The sequence below is a fragment of the Grampus griseus genome (assembly GCF_964374135.1).
Source record: "Grampus griseus genome assembly, chromosome: 8".
NCBI classification, from domain to species: domain Eukaryota; kingdom Metazoa; phylum Chordata; class Mammalia; order Artiodactyla; family Delphinidae; genus Grampus; species Grampus griseus.
In genome coordinates, this window is record NC_139002.1 from 62,248,442 (window position 1) to 62,272,653 (window position 24,212).

General features: G+C 43.3%; 1 protein-coding gene across 1 annotated transcript; it reads right to left on the reverse strand.

Moving 5' to 3' along the window:
• Nucleotides 1–15,203: 15,203 nt before the first annotated feature.
• On the reverse strand, nt 15,204–19,625 carry CAVIN3 (caveolae associated protein 3). Its single transcript, XM_082659852.1, has 2 exons — nt 19,106–19,625; nt 15,204–18,538 (listed from the first exon to the last, which is right to left on the reverse strand). The coding sequence occupies exons 1-2, from the start codon at nt 19,487–19,489 to the stop codon at nt 18,134–18,136; spliced, it is 789 nt and encodes a 262-aa protein (XP_082515978.1). The 5' UTR covers nt 19,490–19,625; the 3' UTR covers nt 15,204–18,133.
• Nucleotides 19,626–24,212: the final 4,587 nt, after the last annotated feature.

The window sequence follows — 24,212 nt, forward strand, 5'->3', positions numbered from 1 at the left end:
GATGTTGTAAACAAGTAGGAGCACGTGAACATCAGCTTTCTATGGACCTAGAAAGCAGGACAAGATGAAACAGCCCCAGAGTGGGGGTACACATATACTTTTCTCAGTCCTGAATAACATTGCTTAAAATCACCACCATTGCTGATCAGTTTTCAGTGCCCAACACAGTAGTGCTTGGTGTTGTTCACAAAAGGATACAGACTTGTGAAGATATGATGGTATTGTACCCTCTCCCAGACTGTGAAACAAAGTGTGGGTTAGTTGCATATTTATAACCACCCTCCAACATAAGAGCACACCCAAAAGAAGGCCCAAAGCTGGAGATGTCCCTTCTTGGTTATTTCTTGTCCTTCTCTTTTGTAACTGGACCACCCAAATGAACCACATACTGGAAACCTGAGGCTGTCCACAGGGTGAGATTTGACAAAAGTTCCGTTGTGATGGTGCCCAAAGGTGATGTTTCACAGGGTGTGGTCCCTCACAGCCATAGCAGGGTGGGGGAGAACAGCCATTGAACACAAAGACCACCTTAGTTTCTTGATCAGGGAGAAACCATCCAGGAGGTGGTGCCTGACAAGACCCTTGCCCCCCAGGAAGACATGGCATGTTAGATAACCCCTCATCTGTGAGCCAAATAGCACAATCTTTGCATGAAAAGGAGCAGCAATGAAGGGGGTGATAGAGGCAGCTCTTTTTCTGGTGAGAAGTAAAGCTTATACACATCCAAAACTTATGGACATCAGCATAACCACTGAAAGGGGTCGGTGTCTTATTTTATTCTCCTCATCTGCTTGGGGCTGTCTTGTTGAGAGCTGGCCCAGGACTCACATATACTGACTCAGAACCATGTTAAAAACTGTGAGCAGGACCCCACTATTCACCAGAAAGGCCCTGGCTTCTGGCAGCTTCTGAGAAGTTTAAAGAATCCAGAAAGTGGCTGATTAAGGTTTTGTCCTGTATGTTCAACAGCTTTCCACCCTAGGCCACATGTTAGCCACCTGTCACCCCCAACCCTGGACAACTGAAGTCCACGGGATGTGTTTGGGTTCATTATCTGACCAGAAGAATGTTTTATTTATCCTCTGTTCACCCCATTTTTTCTAACAGTCCCTATTAACGTTGGCAACACATCTGCAACAAGCTTTGAATTACTCTAACATATTTGATGTTCTGGGTAAGCTCAGTTGCCATCTCCACCACAGAACAGTGATTTGTTTGACCCCTATCCAAGCTGCCGGAGCTGAATGTAATATTCAGGATACATTTACTTCAGGTTTTATTTAGAATCTCTGGGTACCCCTTTGGCCATTTTCTGGGATGTTAAACAAAAACAAAATCCATGGAAATATTCAGTAGCCCCAGTATGATCCACAAGCCTTTTCCAGTGCATAACACTTTTCAGAAATTTATCTACCCCCAGACATCATTCTTTGGGGTCCCAGTTACCTCCGAGTTTCCCTGAACATTTCCCTATTTTCCTATCTCAGAAGCCCTCTGCACTCCCTCCACTGGGTCCTGGCTGAGCTGGGTAACCCAGCGCAATGGACAGTGACTTGGCTGCCAAGACAGGCTGTACAGGTGGCCTTGGCACAGCAACTATGGTTGTGGGAGGCATAGCTCTCAAGTGGGCTCGCAGCTCTGTCTTAAAATCTTCCTTGTTGGGCTTCCCTGGTGGCGCAGTGGTTAAGAATCTGCCTGCCAATGCAGGGGACACGGGATTGAGCCCTGGTCTGGGAAGATCCCACATGCCACGGAGCAACTAAGCCCGTGAGCGACAACTACTGAGCCCGCGAGCCTAGAGCCCGTGCTCTGCAGCAAGAGAAGCCACCGCAATGAGAAGCCTGTGCACCGCAATGAAGAGTAGCCCTCACTCGTCGAAACTAGAGAAAGCCTGCGCACAGCAACGAAGACCCAACGCAGCCAAATAAATAAATTAAATAAATAAATAAATTTGTTTTAAAAAAAATTCTCCTTGTTATTTTCAGGCAGACTGCTGACAGGCCTGGTCAGCATCCACTGACCTGAATGCCCTTTTCTACATCATCAAGTCCCATTTTAAATTCCTGCTGTGATGATGACATTTATCTTCACTGGATTCACACAGTGTCTCTTTTCACTTTCTGTGTAATCACACCTAAATCACAATCAGAAAATAGTATTTAAAAATAACTGTTAAATGCCTCTGAAAAATGCACACACATAGACATACACTTGCCCTTTTGTATCTTTTTTTTAACATCTTTATTGGAGTATAATTGCTTTACAATGGTGTGTTAGTTTCTGCTGTATAACAAAGTGAATCAGATATACATATACATATATCCCCATATCTCCTCCCTCTTGCATCTCCCTCCCACCCTCCTTATCCCATCCCTCTAGGTGGTCACAAATCTCCTAGCTGATCTCTCTGTGCGTCAGAAAGAGAAAAACAAATACCATATGCTAACACATATATATGGAATCTAAAAAAAAAAAAAAAACGTTCTGAAGAACCTAGGGGCAGGACAGGAATAAAGACGCCCTTTTGTATCTTGCCCTAAAAATCATTTCTGGCAGTAAGTCAGAAAGCGAAAGACAAATACCGTATGCTAACACATATATATGGAATTTAAGAAAAAAAAAATGTCGTGAAGAACGTAGGGGTAAGACAGGAATAAAGACACAGACCTACTAGAGAATGGACTTGAAGATATGGGGAGGGGGAAGGGTAAGCTGTGACAAAGCAAGAGAGTGGCATAGACATATATACACTACCAAACGTAAGGTAGATAGCTAGTGGGAAGCAGCTGCATAGCACAGGGAGATCAGCTCGGTGCTTTGTGACCACCTAGAGGGGTGGGATAGGGAGGGTGGGAGGGAGGGAGACGCAAGAGGGAAGAGATATGGGAACATACGTATATGTATAACTGATTCACTTTGTTATAAAGCAGAAACTAACACACCATTGTAAAGCAATTATACTCCAATAAAGATGTAAAAAAAAAGTGCTAGATTAAAAAAAATCACTTCTGGCAAATAATCTTACATAGTTTTGCTTGTTTTTATTTCACTCTGCTGGTGGCACTGGTATTGTCTGATTGTGGTGCCTTTCTGTTGACACATCCAAGAACCCTGTTGCATTATAACAAAGGCACAAATAGGTGTCCTGGTAATGGGTGTTAGTATTTCTGAAAAGAAAAAGAACAAAATTTCCCCTCAAGTCCCTATGAGAATACTTCCGCACACACCTGCATTTTTTGGTTTTTTGGTTTTTTTGTTCTTGGTTTGGTTTTGTTTTGTTTTAATGCAATGTCTTTGGTGAGGCAAAGGGGTTACCCTAAATTAATGTTGCATCGTTTTCCTTCATCGTATGCCAGGAGAATATTTTTCATCCACTTCTTAATTGTAGATATCCGAATAGGGAACAGCCTGCGTAAGGTTCACAGCAGGGATCAATCAACTGTGAGGTCCAGCAACCTCAGCACTATCAACATTTTGGACAAGTTAATTCTTGTTGGGGGCACCGTCCTGTGCTTTGTAAGATGTTTAGCAGCATCACTGAGCTCTACATACTAGATGCCGCTCGTGATACTCAAACATGTCTCCAGACACTGCCAAATGTCCCCTGGGGGCAAAAGTTCCAGTTGAGAACCACTGGTGTAGAGAAAAGATTGTGATTGACTAGTTTGGATGGAATGCTTTGTCCTGTCCAGTCAACTGTGACCAGGGGACAGGAATCAGGAAATTAGGACATAACTCTAGCTAAATCTATGCCGCTGCTCCTTTAAGGGGTTCTGGGAAATCCATCCACTATGAGTCTAACGCATTGCAGAGATTCTCTCTACAGTTTGGCTTCTATAGCTCTGCTCTTTGTTGATGATGTTAAACTGTTCAATATTTTTTTATCTTTTTTACTTTTGTCTGTTGGTATTGAGATTTCTTGTCTTATTTTGGAAGCATGTCTTCTGTTTTCAGGTGTTTCTGTTAGCCTTACAGTTTTCTGCCATCTTCAAATAAGCCTTAAGTTCATTTTTGTTTAATCTAGATCAGAGCTCCATTTTTCCTATTCAATTCCCTCTTATTAGTATAAGCTGAAAACTCCTAGGCAAACGTGTGGGTCTTATTGTGTCTGTCCTTTAGGGGAAAAAGTGGGGGAGGCCATGATCATAACCAAATACATTATGCTCACTTGCTTATATATCCTGGAAGTCTAGGGTCATATTAGTGGCTAAATAACAAAGACTTAGAGGAGCAACACTCCCCCTTCACTATCGTAAGATTTAGTATATTTAACAGTCTGTCTAGGTAATATACTTGAAAGTCAAAGGACCATGAGTCTGTTTGAAGCATTCTGTTAAGTCCCCCAACCCACTGACCTGGAGAAAAGATCAAGATCCCACCCCTTCCTTTGAGAGGTAGGTTGCACTGAGTTATCGGTAGGACAGAAGAGAAATCCTATAACACAGTATCTTCCTTCTGAAACAATAATAGTTGAAAGATCTGCACTTCCAGGAGCATGGTGAGAGCAGTAAGATTCCCTCTTTGGGAAAACTTACCCTGGTTGGAGCAAGGGCAGGGAGGTATAACAGAATATTGGAGCACTGGCAATGGTAAGGCAGAAGAGGGCTTGAGGAAAAGAGATTCCCAGTGACAGAACAAAGAGCTCCCAGGAAAGTAAGCAGAGGAAACTGTGTGGTGGTGACAATATAACAGCAGTCATCCCAGAGTTGTGCACTGGTGTCTCTCAAAATGCAGAAGCTTCATCTACTTGTGCCTAGTAGAAAACACATCATGGGCATCAATCCCCAACAAAGGTGGAGGCACAGACACCTACCAGCAAACAGGCAGTTATGAAAGGGGATGATAACCCCCGTCTGTTTTGAATGGACTTGCATTAATGTATTTCTGTCACTGATTGGTGGTATGGGTGGGAAACAGGTGCACAGGAGGCAGGTTTTACGGTTCAGAGAGGACATATCAGTTCCATTTCTCTTACCTAAAGCATGTTTTTGGAAAGAGCTTCTTGGCACTGGGGTAGGAAGAGAGGGAAGCTAAGTTAATAATTATATACCAAGGCCCCAAGCATTTTTATGACTTCTAAATAAACATGTAGCATTGTGAAGGACCAAAAGATAAATTCAATATGTCCCTGCTCTCAAGGAGCTTACAGTGTAGTGGGGAATGGAACAATTACACAAATAAACTATAGCAAATATACAAGAATGCTACCTTGGCTAAGAGGAGGAGGAGGTTTTGAGAAGATCAAAAATAGTGTTTTAGCCAACTGAGTATATCAGGTAGATTGGAATAGGGATATTTCAGAGATGACTTCAGGAGCCCAAATCAGAGGCAATGAGACTCTGAATGAGGATAATAGCAATAAAACAGAAATGAGGGACTAGATTTATGAAATGTTGCATAGCTAACTTCAAGATTTGTTAACTAATGTACATATTGGAGATGATTGAAAGGGAGGAAACAAAATATTTGAGCATTAAGAATGGAAATATAGTTCACAGAAGTACGGGGAAAATGAAATGAGGTGGAAGATGACAAGCTTACTTTCTGAGATGCTGCTTTAAATACAGCATACAAGGGAATTCCCTGGCTGTCCAGTGGTTAAGACTCCGAGCTTCCACCCCAGGGAGCACAGGATCGATCCCTGGTCAGGGGAACTAAGATCCCGCAAGCTGCGCAGCACGGCCAAAAAAAACACAGTATACAAGAGGTTGGTGATTATGTAGGATGAGGCCATCTTGTCTTCTTTTGCCCCAGTGAAGACTCCTGTCTTTTCATTCTGTCTGTTCAGTCATATCCCTGGTTTGTAGACACTGTGCAACATAAGTACTTATGCTTTGAAAGCCAGTTCTTAGGATTCATGCCATCACCACCCACCTCCACCATGTCACCTCTTTATTTAGCTTTAGCTCCCTATGAGTAACTCGGACACCTGCAGTTTCATTTTCCTCTATGTGCTGACGAGATGGAGATGAGCCTGCCCAGCTGGAATGTAGGAGTACTCCATTATTAAAGCTCTGTCGAGGGAGGAATGGCTGCCTGCAGACACTTGAGCTCCTACCAAAGATTGTCTATCTTTTTTTTTTTTTGGCTTCTCAGCACAATCTGAAAGTACCTGATTTGGATGCTGGAAAAATAAATGCACAGGTTCAAGACACCATTCCCTATAAATCAAATGAGGCACTCTTACTAAATTGGGTCTCTTCAGCTCTTCTCTGAATTCTCCACATGTCAGCATAGAATTGCCTCAATCTTCCTACCTCGACTTTGCACTCATAAACTTCAGTCTCATTTCTGACAGGTTTTATTTACTTGAAACTATCTTGTATTGTTGTTTAACATTTTTTTAATTTACTTTTTTCTATTCACAAAAGTAAATATGTACTCATTGCAAAAATTACTTGATTTGGAAACTAAGAAAAAAGGTTAAAGAAGAAAATGTGTGACCTGTCCTCTCATCAATGTTAACATTTTTGCCTAGTCTTTTTCCTCTTATGCACATTTTAATTTTAAAACATAGCTGGGATCCTACTGTGTAAATGGTATAGTTTTCTGATATTTTTAACTATTATAGTTTGAGAATTTTCTTATATAATTAAAATTATCTTACTTTTGATAGCTGCCTGAAATTTCATAATTGTAGATGTTATATTTTTCTTTGTGTATATCTCCTACATTGATTGTTTAACTCTTTATAACAAAAATTTCCTGGTCTATGTATATATACGCCTATAGTCACAAGAAAAAAAGGAAGGAAAAAGGCTAGAATTTATACAAAGAAAAAAGTTATAGAATTCTTAATTCAAGATTTCTGCTTACACTTCTGCTGTGAAACATATATGTAGTTTGATTAAGAAATATAAAATTTTATTTTGACAGTGATTATGTGAAGTATTTATGTATGTTTAAAGGAAAGAAATAGAGAGCTATTTTACTTATCACTTAAGGGCTTCTGAGTTAGGTAGAGTTTTCCCTTTTTATTAACAAAATTAATACATATTTATAAGTGCAAATAATTGGAGAAATATAGAATATAAAAAATATAAGCGTATCTTTTTCCGTCCCGCTACCAAAAAGTAAATAGTTTTTTATGGCATATATGTTATACACTTCATGTACTTACATCTTTTAAGAGAATTACACAATTCGTAGTGTTCTACATTTGCTAAGTTAATATTAATAACACCTTTCCATATATTTACATATTCAATATTTCAGATATTTTTATATTTTTTCTCATTTTATTATATTAAGTAGAACTCCCAGAATAATACTGTATAATAACAATTATAGTGGACTTCTTTGTCTAGACACATAAAGGGCCCTTTGCATTAGTATGCTCAATATATTGTCACCTGTTTACTGAGCAGAAAGGAGGATGCTTTGGTAGTGGAGAACAGTTTTTCACTCTTCCACAAATGTATCTCATGCCTGCCACAGTTTTCACCATAGCCTCTGCTGAGTCTATACCATCATCTAGGGATCAGCAAGTTCTCAGTGCCAAAACCTTTTCTCCCATGATATTGCAGGTGGTGACATGATCTGTTAAGGACTTCCCAGTGGATACCATTTGTGATTTTTTTCCTTTTGCTAATGTTGTCTCTATTCTCTGATCCCTTAGCATATCCCTGGGTACATCAACAACCTGAGATCCACACAATGTTCTGCAAATTTTAAAGGCAAAGTCTATCAAATCAAAGATATAATAATTCCTACTTTATGTAAAATGTCCCTCCATGTGTCAACTTAAAATAGAGAGGGTCTAAAATAATGAAGAATCTTAACTTAGCAAAAGGAAATTGAATAGAAGTCAATACATGTGAGAGTGGTGACAGTGGAAACTGGAAACAAACTAAAATATTGAAGTTGTAAGCACTTATACCTGTCCAATTATAAACTGATGCTTTTAGCTTTGAATTATTCTGTTTGAAATGCATATTTTTAATCTTTCTGTCCATGGAGGAAAGAAATGTCTTCCAGGAGTTGGGGGCAGGAAAGGGTATTCTGGTCTTGAAATAATGTGACAATATTTCCAAAATGTGTTTGCTCTAAAAGATGCCTTCTAAGCAAATGTTTGAAAATAGGGACTTCCCTGGCGGTCCAATGGTTAAGACTTCGCCTTCCAATGCAGGGGGTGCGGGTATTTTTATTTATTTATTTATTTATTTTGCGGTACGCAGGCCTCTCACTGTTGTGGCCTCTTCCGTTGCGGAGCACAGGCTCCGGACGCGCAGGCTCAGCGGCCATGGCTCACGGGCCCAGCTGCTCCGCGGCATGTGGGATCTTCCCGGACCGGGGCACGAACCCGTGACCCCTGCATCGGCGGGTGGACTCTCAACCACTGCGCCACCAGGGAAGCCCGGGGGTGCGGGTTTGATCCCCGTTCGGGGAGCTAAAAGCCCACATGCCTTGCAGCCAAAAAACTAAAACATAAAAAAACAGAAGCAACATCGTAACAAATTAAAGACTTAAAAAAAAAATTTTTTTTAAGAAAATAGTTGCGAACATGAAATTTCCATTCATAAATATGAGACACTCCGTTTTGAAACTTATTTCCTGAAGAGTGCATTTTGACCAGAACGAATGTGTGAGTTATATGTGTGAAAAGTTGAGAAATTGTAAATATTATCAGTTCTGGTTAAATGTGTGATTTGCCTGTGAAAACATTTTTTTACTATCAGCTTTGTGTATCCCAAAATGAACTATAGTTCTCAAGCATACTGAAGTAATATGGACATCATTCGAGGAAAGTAAAATGCCATCCTGAGTTAAATCATGTCTAAAGTCGTGACTTTTTTTCAGGATAGTTTTTCATGAATTTTCCCTTTCAGAGATAAGTATGATCTTGATAAACTGAATCAAGCAACATATCAGGGAGAAAAATAAAGATACTTAAAACAAAATATACCCAAATAATTATCAAGAAGTTTCTCCCACATGGGACTTCCCTGGTGGTCCAGTGGTTAAGACTCCATGCTCCCAGTGCAGGGGGCACAGGTTCGATCCCTGGTCAGGGAACTAAGATCCCACATGCCGCACAACATGGCCTAAAAAAAGAAAAAGAAATTTCTCCTACATATAAATTCTAGAGGGAGAGACAAGGATGGATGGGGTCTTTTCAGCCAGTCAAAAATTCTACCTAGAAACTGATGCTTCAGAATCAGGAAGGAGAGGGAATCTATCACAACTCCCATTTCAGTCAAATTCCTGTATGAGGTTTCTTGAATTAATTTGTACAATTCCAAGTTTGGCAACTTTTATTCTAAATGTTTTGTTTTAAATCCAAAAGTATAGTGGTAAAAGTATATAATATAATAGAACTGCAAGATGTATTATCTCTCAATTTGGGCATTTCCTTATTTGATGTTGCTAATTAAAATAGAAAAACGTTTATTGGTAAAATAAGTCATTTATGAGCCTTAATTCTTAAAGATGGCCATATGTTTTATCTCTGTCAAAATCAAGAAAATTATTACAGAAGATGCATTTGGGGGATATGGAAAGGGCATGTTTTAATCCATGCAAAGAGTCAGTTATTTCTTTTCTTTTTTTTTTCTTGGCCGCGCCGCGTGGCATGTGGGATCTTAGTTCCCCAAGCAGGAATTGAACCTGTGCCCCCTGCAGTGGAAGCGCTGAGTCTTAACCACTGGACCGCCAGGGAATCCCTAAGAGTCAGTTATCATACTTAAGCTGAAACGACTTAAATTTCTTATGAACAAAGTTTTCTAAATGTTCTTTATTTGCTTTTAAACAAAAAAGCGATAATGTCTGGCTTGATATCTGGAGAACTAAATGTAAATGATAACACGAGATAATAACGGAAATATCTTTTGAGGAGCGATTTTGTGAAGATTAGCTGGATTTGTAGATATTGTTCTACACAAAGTTGCTCATTTAAGTTTTCAGAAATGTAATTTTATTTCTTTCTCTAATAATTTTAGTATGATTTGATTGTGTTTTAATGTTATATTAATTTAGTTCTAACTTGACATTCCTAACTGTTTTTTGGAAATTTATGAAATATAACATTGAGGTAGAAATATGTGCGTATGTGTGTGTACATATATATATGTATACATATATATAATATATGTGTGTATATATATATATATATACATGTGTGTATGTATGTGTGTTCATCCATATGTAGATGGATATATATGTGTGTATAGACATCAATAGAGAGTTCTCCAAAGGTCTCCCTAGAAACTGGAATTCAACTAAGGTAAATATTAAAATGTTTTAAAATGTTTGTGTGTGTGTGTGTGTGTGTGTGTGTGTGTGTGTGTGTGAAAAAAGTAAGCAGGTTCAAGTTATGACTCTAAGGAAAAGTTGTCTATACTTTAACCCCCCAAAATTGTAAAAGGTGGGGAATTTAAGGTAAAACTCCATTAATAAGGGTTTGTCTGTTTTATCTATGAGTTACTATTCTCTGTTAGTTGCATGAGAATGCCATCTGAGGAGCTAAATGCTCTGGCTCCATGATCCTTAGTGTTTCCCTGGATGAGGTTATATTTTTCTTTAATTTTCAGAGATATTTGTATTACATTCAGATGATCGGAACACCCTGTTTGGATCTATACTCTATAAAATCAATTTTAAGTTTCTTAAACCATCACACGAGAGGGAAATGGTGCATATTTGTTACATGATGCCCCATACTTGCACTGTGTATTTTTCTCCTCATCTTATCCTTTTGGAAAAAATCCTAAAGTAGGAAAGAGAAACATAAATGCAAACTCTGTGCATCTTTGATGAAACTAGGAAACATCTGAAAGCCCAAACCACAAATAGGAAGTGCTGCCGATAGCAGTGAGGATCAAAGCAAGGATGGTCACAACTGCAAGTCACAAAGACACACGCACAGAGTTGGCAGAACACACAGTGAGTGGGCACGTCCAGAAGTGCAGAAGAAACATAATTTAGTTTGTAGTAATGAGAACAGAGTCCATGGGCTGCAGGCCTGAGCTTCCTTGAAATGATTTTGATGCTTATACAAGTAGAACTTGCAGAGCTGACCAAGAAATCAAACAGACCACCATCCTGCAGCAAGTAATTTCAGGGAGAAGGAAAACTCTGCGTTGTTAATTGCTAAAGAAAAGAGAAAAAGTCACACTGAAAACTCTGTGTCATAAGGAGAATTCCTGCTAGCCTGGACCATTGCCCTGCCTCATTTACCATACAGTGAATCTCCTCCAAATACAGTCCAGAAGAAATCATCTCTTTCAATGATAAGCAATAGTTTTAAAAATTGTACTGAACTTAGTGAATGGATAAAGAAGATGTGGCACATATATACAATGGAATATTACTCAGCCATAAAAAGGAACAAAATTGAGTCATTTGTAGAGACATGGATGGACCTAGAGACTGTCACACAGAGTGAAGTCAGAAAGAGAAAAACAAATACCATATATTAATACATATATATGGAATCTAGAAAAATGGTACTGATGAACCTAGTGGCAGTGCAGGAATAGAGACGCAGACGTAGAGAACAGACTTGTGGACACAGGGGGAAGGGGAGGCCTGGACGAATTGAGAGAGTAGCATTGACAGATATACACTACTCTGTGTAAAATAGATAGCTAGTGGGGAGCTGCTGTATAGCACAAGGAGATTGACTGTGCTCCTGTGATGGGGAGGGTGGGAGGGAGGCTCAAGAGGGAGAGGATATGGGGATATATGTATACGTATAGCTGATTCACTTTGTTGTACAGCAGAAACTAACACAACATTGTAAAGCAATTATACTCCAATAAAGATGTAAAAAAAAAAATTGAACAGAACTTAAATAAAGTTACCCTAAAAAAAAGGAGGAAAGAAACTAGAAAATTAAATGGCAGATGGCAAGCTCCTCCCTCCATTAAAAATTTTTTTTTCTTCCAGTTTTGTTGAGACATAATTAACATATAGCACTGTATACGTTTAGCATAATGATTTGACTTGCATACATCATGAGATGATTATCACAGTAAGTTTAGTGAACATCCATTGTCTCATAGAGATGCAAAGTTAAAGAAATAGAAAAAAATTTTTTTTCTTTGTGATGAGACCTCTTAAGATTTACTCTTAACAACTTTCAACTATAACACACAGCAGTGTCAATTATATTGATCACATTGTACACTACATCCCTAGTACTTACTTAACTTATAACTGGAAGTTTGTACCTTTTGACCACCTTCATCCAATTCCCATGCCCCGCACCCCCCGGCCTCTGGTAACCACATTTTTAATTACATTTTACAACTGTGTTGTGTAATTAATATATTAACATCATATATTAAAACGTTTCTTTTACCTAAAAGTTCTTTTTTTTTCCTTCTGATTTAAAAAAAACTAAAGCATTGTCATGGGCCCAGAAAGGATTGTGGGCCCCAGGTACTGTCTCTACTAAGCCTTAGTCTGCCTGGGAGGAGGCAACAGCGCTCCGACGAAAGACAACAAACAAGGTTCAGCTGTGCGCCAGCTCCTCGAGGGCAGGTTCTTGTTCGTTCTTGTGTCCCTAGCACCTCAATGGAATAAATTTGCTTATTCTCCAAATATTCAGTACCTACTCTGTGACAGGTCCTGCACTAAGTGCTGAGGATACAAGGATAAGATGCTGCCCTCGCCCTTCATGTTGGTTTCACCGCCAATGAGACTGTATCTATTAGGAATCTTTCAGCTGCAGGGGAAAATCAAATACATCAAAAAACCTAAAACTAGGGTTAAACAAAAAGCATATTTATTAGTTCACATAAATGAAAACGTCCATGGTAAACCTCGTTTCGGGACTGACTGAATTTAGGGATCAAGTGACCATAACAAAACAACAGTGAAAGTTAAGCTCTCATATGCCTGGCACAATTCTGAGCCTTTTACATGTACCCACCCATTTAACTCACAACAAACCTGCATGGTAGGTAGTATGATTAGCTCCATTTTGCCCAGGAGAAAAGTGCAGTATTCAACTTCTCTCCGGTTCTCTGTTCTGCCTTCCAGACTGGAGGGTTTCTTCTCAAATCCTCCTAGTGGACCCAAATTTATTAGTTATTTATGAGAGAAAATTTCACAAGAATCACTAAGAAAGAATATGCAGGACTTGGCGACTCATTGGATGCAGGGATTTCAGCGGGTGGTGAAATTCAGGTCTTTGACTGTAACACTTTCTAAGGTGATTGTAACACTTTCTAAGGTGATTAACGGAGGAGAATCATGACTTTTGAGAAAAGAGGAGCAGTTTTAGATGTGTTCAATTTAGTGTGTCAATCAGACACTTAGATGACTAGTTTTTATTATGTATCAGGTCATTCCAAAAAGTCACTTGAGAAACTTACATAATAAGAAATAATACAACAGGATAGAAAAAAAAAATAAAAGAGGAAATCAGGTTAGAGGGAACGACTCCTCTGTAATTACTGCCACCCTACTGGATAAAAGGTCCCATTCCTGGGGCTCTTATAGGACCTTATATTTCTCTCATTATAACACCTATTTAAAACTTTATTACAATTCCCAGCTTAATATAAGTTCCAGTTTAATATAAGTTTCATGAGAGCAGCAGTCCTGTCTGTGTAATACACCGTCCATCCCCATCACCTAGCACAAGGAATATCAAGTGAATGAATGAATACATGAAAAACTTTATTTAATCCTCCTAACAGACAGACCTGAAAAAAGAGAATTCCCATTCACCAGCAATAAAGTTCAGCTGTGAAGAAGATGCTTTTTCCATGTACTTTGCCACCTCTCTATTTAACATGGATACAAATGAACTAAAACAATTCACCAAAGAAAGGCCAAGATTGGAAGGAACATATCACAAGGAATGACTGAATAAAAGCAGCGATGTTTAGCCTAAGGAAGAGATAGTGGGAGAAATCCTACATAAGTCAGTCCTGTGTGCCCTGCTGGAGCTGGACTCCAAGACACGCACATCATAAAAATAAAGGAATTTTGGTGTACAGATGTTGCAGAAGTGAGGCCAACTGCCACATATGGGAAACCATAAAGACATATTGTGATCTTACAAAGTTTCCTATCAGTTAAAGTTGTCCAAAAATAGAGTTGCCTAAGAGGCAGTGAGTTCCTTGTCACTGGACTTTTTCAAATGTAAGCCAGCTAAGGATAGGCTGTAAAATGGTAAAGGATGTTTAAGTGTTGGAAATGCAGGTGGATTCAATGGCTTTCTAGTTCTCTTCAATGCGGAAGTTATATGATTCAACTCTCAGTAAAGGGAAGGCAAAAGGATCTCCAGTACTTAACAGAGGAAGACACTTCCTACCAGGAATGTAGTCTTACCCATGCAGGAGGAATATCACAGCAGAAAAAAAGCAGGCAGGTTGGATAACCCTGCCCATTATCTTCATCCTGTTTTCACTATTCCATTTTTTTTTTTTTTTTTTTTTCTGCTTTGGTTCTTCATTGCTGTGCGCGGCTTTCTCTAGTTGCAGTGAGCGGGGGTTACTCTTCGTTGTGGTGCACGGGCTTCTCACTGCGGTGGCTTCTCTTGTTGCAGATCACGGGCTCTAGGCCCACGGGCTTCAGTAGTTGTGGCACGTGGGCTCAGTAGTTGTGGCTCGTGGGCTCTAGAGTGCAGACTCAGTAGTTGTGGTGCACAGGCTTCGTAGTTGTGGCGCACGGGCTTAGTTGCTCCATGGCATGTGGGATCTTCCTGGACCAGGGCTCAAACCCATGTCCCCTGCATTGGCAGGCAGACTCTTAACCACTGAGCCACCAAGGAAGCCCTATTCTGTTTCTTTACACTTTAAGATCTTACTTCAGTTTCCCATGTAGACTTTCTCGCAGGATGGAAAATGTTCTGACTAGCTAGCTAGATTATTCTCGTTCACTTACCAGTTAGACTTCTCGGGGAAATTAATGAATTCAGCACTCAAGTTAATCAGTGTTTTCTGAATAGCTCATTGCTGATTAATCCCTTTCAGCCTAATCATGCTGGAACACATAATAAATTTGCATTTCTGACCTTAAAAACTGAGAACGAGTCTCTGAATTTTGGTAATCCACCAGTGTGTCTCCCCCCTGGTTAAAGCAGCCACCTAAATGCCACATATGCTGGATGACAAGTTGGATCTCTGTGTCAGTGTCCCCATTCCCTTTAGTTTATAGTAATAGTAATAATAATGATAGCAGCGACAATGAAGAATGCAATGTCACGAAGAGAGCTATTAAAAAATGAAGTCGCTTTTGTTTTAACTTGATTTTTATTATTTGCTGCGGTAGAAGCATCAGGAAGGAATAAAAAGTAACACCCCCATCAAAGTTAGCCAAGCCTTTGGATTCCTAGGGGTCAGGGTCCAGGATCTCTGAGCCTTCGTGTGCTTCCCAATGATCTATCAAGCTATTTTATGTGAGAAACATGCATTTGAGCTCTCAGTTTTGTGCGGGGGGTTGAAAGGGGGAAATTGGATTTCCAAGGATTTGAAATGCAACAAGGATTTATTCTTCTTTGGGGATAGAGAACTGAGCCTGTTCAGACCAGCCCCTCAGTGATGGCAAAACCTTGAAATGAGTGGTTGCTGGGAAGCTGAATGGTCTGTGCACTAAGGTTTCGAAGCCTGGAGGAGGAGCCCTGAATTTCTCCAGAGGAAATGGAGCAACTGCAGAGCCACCCTCCATGGAAAGACCTCTGGTTCAGGGCACACAGCTTGACAGGCCGACCTCTGGGTTATAGGATGAGGCACCGACCAGGACACTGGTACCCCAACAGTGACATCGTGTGGCTATAAGGAGCAATAGCAGCAGAGATATACAGTCTGAGAGACACTGAGACGGTGTGAACCCCCGGTATAACTGCACAATCTAAGGAAGTGGAAGAGCCCTAAAGTGACTGGAAACAGACTTCCTACCAACTGTAGCAGGTAGGGGCTTGGCCTCTTCTAATTGAGTCCATAGAAATTTATTTAAAACGTCACTGTTGAACTCTGGTCCCACTTTAAGTCTCCAACATCCTCATTTAAAGCACTCATCCTCCCCAGTAATTATCTGTATCCTTAGTGTTTTCTTTTCTTCAGAGCCCATAACCAGAAGGCCCTTCTAGTTCATACATTTACTTGTTTTTATCTGGCTTATAAGTTTACTTCTTTATTGCCTGTCTTCCCCTTACTAGAATTTAAGTCCACGGAGGCTGGGATCTTGTCATTCTTGTGTGTCACTGTATTCCCAGCTCTTAAAATAGTGCCTGGCAGACCCTCGGAATTCAGGAAATATTTGTCAAATGAGTGGACGAATGGATTATATACCTGAAACAAACTATGTTCCACGTACTGTGCTAGGCACTTAACATCATTTAATCCTCGTATCAGCCCAGTAGGGGCTATCACCATCCCTTTGAATAGCTGAGGGAACTACGAACCCAAATCATTAACCACTGAGCTCTACTGCCCCTCACCATTCCTGTTTCCCATCCCTCTAGTTACCTTTTCCAAGAACATCCCCTCCCTTTCCTCCTTCAGGTTAGGTTGTGTCCCTTTCCCCTTTCCTCTCAAAATAACCTAGGTATAACTATCACTGCACTTACATCAGTCATTATGTTTGTATCTCCCTACACTCTGAGGTCCTTGAGTGCCTCAGAAGGGATTGTCCTCTTGGTGTTCACGAGAGATACTATAGGGCCTGGAACACAATAGGTACTCAAAGTATTTTTATACAACAATGACTGCATGAACGGGTGGATGACCACACTCCTATCCCGAGCCAACCCCCTCCCACTTCTCCTTTTTTCTGTGATGCTCGCGAGGGCCTACTGTGCACCAGGCATGGGAAATACAGAAATGAATAAGACAGTCTCTACTGCAAAGGAGCCACAGTCTGGTGGAGCTGGGGTGGTGGCGGGAGAGTAATGGCAAACAATCACCATTAGTGCAGTTAGCGCTGAAGCGTGCAGGTGGTGCTAGGAAGAGAAGCATCTGGCCCTAAAACAGGGGTACCTTGCTGCCTTTTGTAGGACAGTAGAGATGAGAGTGGGAGCACACGGCTCATCGTGATTCAGTAGTAGAATGAGGGGAAGTGGCAAGAGGTGAGGCTACAAAAACGGGCAGGTACCAGCTCATGAAGGGCCTTGAAGGTAACATTCAAGAACTTGGACTTTATTCTGAAGGTGATGGGGAACTATTGAAGGGTCTGGATCAGGAAGGTGATGTGATCAGATTGGCAGTTCAAATAATGGTCAGATGAAAGACGAAGCCTAAAATAGAGCAGCAGCAATGGGTATTAAGAAAAGAGAAGAGATCAGAGTTATCAGCAGGATAACTGTTTCCATGTGGTAGGGGAAGGAGAGAAAGGAGGAGCCAGTGAAGACTCCCAGGTTTCTGGATGGATGATGGTGCCATTCGCTGGTAAAGAAAACACAGGAGGAGGAGCAGTTTTGAATGATACATAGTAAGTGCTCAATAAATAGCTGTTGAATTGAACTTAATTAAAAGGTAGAAGACACACTGCTTCTTTTGGATGCATTTGGAGTTTGGATTCCTTTTCAAATACAGCTCAAGACAGTGGTCTAGGGGGTATGTGGCCCATTGGATAGCCTCAGCAGTGGGAGTTAATGGAAGAATACTCAGAATGAGAAGAGGGCTGAGAACAGAATCTCAGAAAACCCAACTTTTAAGAGGTGGTAGAGGAAGAAGAGACTAAGGGGAAAACCACAAGTTGACATTTATTGAGCACCTACAGCAAGGGACCGTACTAGATGTTGGGAAAAAATTATGATTGTATATCCCGAGGAGGAAAGTGCCGAAGGAGCAAGTAGCCAGAAGGATGTGTCTATGTGCCACTGGGGGAGAGCCCAGGATTCAGTGCAAACTGGAGAAATCACACAATGATCTGTTGGAAATGGAAGCCACACTCCAGGTGCCAACGTCTGTCTTATTCCTTGCATCGCCTTTCCCCCACCCCTTCACATGGAGTCCGGATTAGGTGCCATGACTTTTATTGAGGGTGAGTGTAAGCAGGTGTGAGCGGCTGCTCTTTTAAAGGACACAGGGTGCTGGGCTTAAGAAGCCAGGAAGGGAGGGCCAGTGCTGGGCTGTGGATGCAGGATTCACTCCTTATTTGGGCGGGAACGCTGCATTCTCAGAGGAAGATTTATTTCGGGGCTAGGCATCGGCGCGGGGGAGGCAGGCAGCACCAGCCATTAGGCCGCACTCTCTATTTGGAGCACAGCCGCTGCTGCTTCGGCAGCCCTAGGTCTCCCGGGATCTTCCTCGGTATCCTGCGGAGGTTCTGGTTCCTGCTTAGACTCCGACTCAGGCTGGGCTTCCGGCTGGCCCTCAGTGCTCCGGCCAGGCCCAAGGCGAGGAGGCTTAACAGGCGTGGGGGATGGCGCTGCAGGCCCTTTCCGGCCCGAAAAGGCCCTTCGCAAGCTATGCACCAACCCGGCGCGCCGCAGCCGCAGCGCCCTGGACTCCACGGGCTCCTCCTCGTCTGAGCTCTCCCCACCTTCGCCCTCTGGCTGCTGTGGGCCAGGTTCGGCCTGGTCCGCCGGGCCTAAGGGCTCCGGCGCCTTCTGGAAGGCCTTGGCCGGGATTTCAGCCTCCTCCTGCAAGTGATGGACACAGCACTGGCCCTGGCAGCCCCCTATCCCGCACCAGCCTGAGCCTCCCTCCTCAATGACACCAGGGGAACCCACCCCACCCTTAGCCTCCGCAGCCCGGATGGGAAAGAAAAGGCAGGCGTGGGAGGGGGTGCGTGGGTTGGAGGGAGGTGGGGAGAGCTAGGGCAGGGGAACTGCAGAAGTTTGTGGAACCCGGTTAGGGACAGAGACAGGATGGTAGCCGCAGGGGCAAGAACAGGAGGAGGGGGCGAACTGTCTCGGGATGCACTTCCGCCACCGTTCTTTTCATCTGGGGATGGGCTGGGACTTGGATCAACTGCTGTGGACGTGGCCTGGGCGTGGCCTGGGCGAGCTTTGATTGGCTGGGTTCAGGGGTGTGAGGGAAGGCTGGGGCTCGGTGGTGGGAAGCGCGCGAGGGCCTGGAAGTGGTTTCCACGAGACCGGAGGAGGGTAGGGTCAGGAATGTGGGTGTGGTAGGCGGATGGGAGGGGGAGCCCCCAGGTGGTGGCCCGCGGGAAAGGCCCCGATCAGGGGACGCCTGAGGTCACTGACCTTGAAGAGCAGAACGTGGAGCTTCCCGCGCGCCACCAGCAGCCCGTGGTTGGCCTCCAGCCGCTGCACCTGGGCGGCTCGGCGCACCGCGCGCTCCTGGGCGGCATCGGCGTGCGAGCCCACGCGCTCAGCCTTGGCCAGCAGCTGCGCCAGCGCGTTGCTCGTGGTGTCGTGGCTGCGACTCAGCGCGCCCAGGCGGCTCTGGATGCGACGCACGGAGCCCGCCAGGCCGCCCTGCCTCTGAGCCAGGCCCCCCTGCCGCTCGCGCAGCGCCTCCAGCATGGTGGCCAGCTTCTCCAGCAGGGTCACCACCGTGACGGCGTGCACCGGACCCCTAGCCGGCGCTCCGGGAACAGGCCCCGGCTCCAGCGCGCTCTCCCCCATGCTCCCTGACTGCCCTGCCTGGCTCTCCCTGAAGCCGCCGGCTGCGCTCTGGGCTGGGGCCGCCTTCCCCGGCTCCTCCCCAGCTCCGGCCGTGACTCAGGCAGGCGGAGTTGGCCTTCCCGGGCGGCGGGAGGGAAAGCGGGAGGCGGGATGTTGGTGGTGGGGTCCTTCGGAAGCGCTCCCCCTTTCCGCCGCCCCGCCCCGGAGACCCGCGGGGAAGCAGGTTGGCCCGGGATCCGCCCCACCCCGCCCGGCAAACTCTCTGGCTCTGAGTGTGAGTTCCCTCCCCCACTCCAATTCCCTAGTGTGCCTCTTTCTGGAAAGTACTCTCCCCACTGCAGAGGGCGAGCCATGGAAAATTTTGCTGTTTGCATCGAGTGGGCAGAGAAACTATGTTAGCAAAGCAAAGGGGTAACCAAAGGGCCTCTGCAGCCTCCTGCCCTGGCCTCCCACGCTTCAAAGTGTTGCGTTTGCGCCCCACGCTGGGCGCGGTAGACTGGGAGGTTCTTGGATATTCCGCTACCAACCTAAGACTGTTTAAGCCTGAGGCCTCGCTTTGGGACCCAGCAGGCCCCGCAGTGTGGACAGAGGAGGGGCGGAGGGAGTGAGGAGGCATCCTCTGGTATTTCCCTAATAGTCTTCACCAGGGTTTGGCCACAGGCCTCATTTCCTGCTTCTCTAGTTCCTACTGTTGTGTAGCATTACCCTGCTTTCTTTCTTCTAGTTCTTTCCCTCTCTTTCTTTAAGCCCATCAGAGCCTAGGTCCTGCACCCCAAGCTTGGAGGGCAGGCAGGACACCTCTTCCTGTGAGACCTTTAAAAGTGTTAGAGTAGGTTCTGGTATGTCTTTGTTCTTCTGGAGGCTAGTTGTGGCTCCCACCTGATGTTTTTTAAATTTTCTTTGGAAATAGGTGAGAATATCTGCTGAGAGTGAAGAAGATTTAAAATGGCTGCCTGGAGGGGGAGAGAGTGAACATAGAGGATCCAGTTAATGATGTGGGTAATGGATTCATTATGTCATCAGTTTGGAAAACCCCACGCCTTGTCTCTAGCAGTACTTGGTAAACTGATGGTAGGCACAGAAATTCAAGCAATGCATTGATCATGATGAAGTCTCTCCTTCTGCTTCTCCTCACCCAATCTCTGAGGGCCACTTGATGACTGTGGAAGAAACTGTCATTCAGGGGATAGTTACGTGGGTCTGAAAAGACCTGAGGTCCGATTTACACAGAAGTACAGCAGAGGATGAGCAGTTATTGCCAGAAATCTGGTGATGCTAAGTTAATGACCAAATTCTACAAATACAAGTTCATGTAGCCTGACCCCCTCAGCCCCTTGGGGGCCTGATGGGAATCACCATCTCCTCCAGTGGATCTATATTTGCTCAGGGAGACCCATCAGGATGTGCCAGTTAAAATACTTTCAAACTAAGGGAACAGAGAACCCAATTTAAAAGTTCTTAAACACAGGAAATCCAATTCAAACATAATTGAAAAAGACCATGGTAGAGTGATGCTTAAGTGTGGGTCAGTCACAGCTCTCTCAACTATGCCCTCTACAGGTGTCAGCTTCATTTCCAGACGGGGAACAGGGCGGTTACAGCAGTTCCAGGCCGCACATCTCTGTACAAGATCAAGAGAAAAGAGGGGACCATCTTAAAATTTAGAACATTTATTTCCCAGAGGCCCCCAAGAAGTTTTCCAGTTGCCTTCCACTGAATTAAATGGCCACGCCGGAACCAAGTTCTATGGCTCTGCATTGGTGGGCTTAAGCATAAGTTCCTTAACCCATCACTGACAAGAGAGCTGATAATTACCTTTTGACAAAGTAGGCCCACTTCTACAGCAGGGTAGGATCACCTTGCCTAGGTGCACATGGGTGGTTTGGGCGGAAGAGTGGTTATCTATGTATAACATCTGAGTACTGCTAAGGATAGATAGTCAATCAAAAATATCTGCTACAGGAAGCCTATGAAAGAATCACTAGCCTTGAGGATTGGTACTAAAGAAGCCCAAAGCATTTGGAAACAAGAACTATATGGATAGATATTTTTGAAAGGCCTGCTGAATTCCTCTCTGCATGTGCAGAACAAGGATGACCTTAAAATTTAGCAACAAAGCCACTGATGATTCCACTGATCTTCCCAAAACTTCAACTATAAAAGCCATAGAAACTAGCAGATATTGGAAAATGGAAGCCCATGAGCTGCATAAAAATAAGTTGGGGCAACCTAGAAGAATGCCCTGAGTCAAAAAAACCCAGATTGATGGAAATTATAGTAGTATGACCTTGATCACAAAGTATCCAAGAAAAAGCCATATTACAGTTTCCAATAAGGATGGAAAGAAGAAAAGAGAGCAAAGATGCAGAATGATACCCTCTAAGGCAGTGCAACCTGATCTTTTAAAGGTTTTATTTTCTCCATCAGGGATGTGACTGGGACCCACCCCCTCAAACTCCTCAGTATGGGTTTGAAAAATGGAAACCAATTGGTGCGGGTTTATCGTGTCACCCCAAAAATATATGTTCAGATCCCAACCTTTGATACCTGTGACTATGTTCTTATTTGGAAATAGGATCTTTGCAGATGTAGTCAAGTTAGATGAGATCATGCTAGAGTAGGGTGGGCCCTTAATCCTATATGACTGGTGACCTTACAAGAAGAAAAGAATCACACAGGGAGAACACCATGTGACAATGGAGACAGAGAGTGGAATCACGCTGCCACAAGCACAGGAAAGCCTGAAGTGTCCAGGAGCTGAAAGAGGTAAGGAAGGCTCCTCCCCTAGAAGCTTTGGAGGGAGCGTGGCCCTACCAAATTCTTTAAAAACTTGAAACAAAGGTATTGCCCGCCCTGTTTCTCAAGGCTTCTTTTCCTACATTGGCCTGTCCCCTTCCCAGAACATACATACTATGAGGAAGAGTTGTCTTTATTTTCAAAGAAATCACTACAGCTTTCATGAGGGCTGGACCTGCCTGGAATATATCTGCCTAACAAAGATGGACTCAGCGGTGGCCCCCTGCCTCTGCCTGTATCTGCTCTGGTTACTTTAAGTGAGAGGAAGCCCAAGGAAACCTCTGAAAGAGATCAGGTTACAGTGCCTTAGATGATATCATTCAGCATCCTTGTTTTCTTTCTTTCCTCAGTGGTCAGGTGCCCCACTGTATGATGTTGCAAAGATGCCCTGAAACGAAAGTGACAGAGGTGCTGCAGTTCTTAACATCATACCTGAGGGGAAGAGGATGTTCAGTCAGGTCCGGGGACCAGCCATGAGGGATGCAGCAGATGGGGGCCTCCTGGAGTAGTAGTACTTTAGCCCATGACAGGTAGTGAAATGTGTGTGATATCTCCCACTGCAACAAAGAACATCAACTAATGGGAGTGTTTGGGCTTTAGTGTCCAAATTTGCTCCACTTTGGAATCCTTATACACTCCACATCTTGGGTTATCCAAAAGGCCACATACTTTGAATAGGGTTCAGAGGCGCCTCAGTGATTGACCCTGGCCAAGTTACAAGTCAGCTCCTAGCCCTTGGGCCGTATAAGAAAGATGAGACTTGAGGTCTGTGTGTGATTTCTGCCTCTCCCACCAAGATGATTTGTGGAGAGGGGGAGAGATGGCAGGACCTAAAAGGAAAAATGTAACATAAACATTTAGGCAATGCTTCCGGCATCTGAGAATTATACTGCTTTTGAAAGATAATTGCTGGCTTACTAGTAGATGCTAGTGGAGAGATTCACCAGAGGTTGCTGGATTGTTTTGTTCATTGTCTCACATAGCAATGCAGCCTAACAGTCTTTGATTATGCAATGGAAAAAAATCTAAAAAAGGATCAGAAATGGCTGTGTGAGTTAATTGTACAAGAAACACCCTTGACCCTGAGCCTAACTTTCAGCTGCCAGACAAACAGGGACATCTTCCAAGGACTTAAGCTTTGAATTAAAAGTAATAACATGCATAGTAGTTTGTATCTGATAAGCAACAAGTAATTACTGTATAGCACAGGGAATTATACTCAATATCTTATAATAACCTATAATGGAAAATAATCTGAAAAAATATATATATAACTGAATTGCTTTGCTGTACACCTGAAACTAACACAATGTTGTAAATCAACTATACTTCAATTAAAAAATAAAGTAACAACGTGCAGCACAAGCAGAACCACCCATTCAACAGGTTAGGAGCCTCAGTGGACAGGCGCTACCTTCCACCCTTTGTCACAGACATCCTGCCTACGGAAGGGGTAAGGCCATGCCACACAATGAGGGAGCTCTGTGCCTCTGGCAGTGAAAAGAGCTATAAGTTTCGAGCAACAGGAAGTGAGAATCGATTCGAACTCCAGAAATCAAAATAACCAAATGGATGGGAGATCCTGGAATTGTACATTATGGCCAAGAGGTTTGGGGATGGCTTTTATGACAAGAATCAGGCATATTATTCCCTCAAACCACTACTTTTTGTATCTCATATTTTAGAAGGTTGAGTCGTGTCCCCAGAAAGGTATGTCCAAGTCCTAACCCCAGTACCTATGAATATGACCTTATTTAGAAATAGGGTCTTTGCAGATGTAATTAAGGATATTGAAATGAGATCATCCTAGGTTTGGAGTGGGTCCTAAATCCAGTGACTAGAGCCCTCATAAGAAGAGGAGAAAACAGAGACACAGAAAAGAAGGCCATGTGAAGAGCAAGACAGAAATTGGAGGGCAACCTCAAAC

What these genes read in the sequence shown, in the direction of transcription:
- CAVIN3 (XM_082659852.1), bottom strand. Translation starts at nt 19,489, where the DNA reads ATGGGGGAGAGCGCGCTGGAGCCGGGGCCTGTTCCCGGAGCGCCGGCT. An exon ending in TCCACGTTCTGCTCTTCAAG is followed by an intron (nt 18,539 to 19,105) that starts GTCAGTGACCTC and finishes CATCACTTGCAG; the next exon opens with GAGGAGGCTGAAATCCCGGC.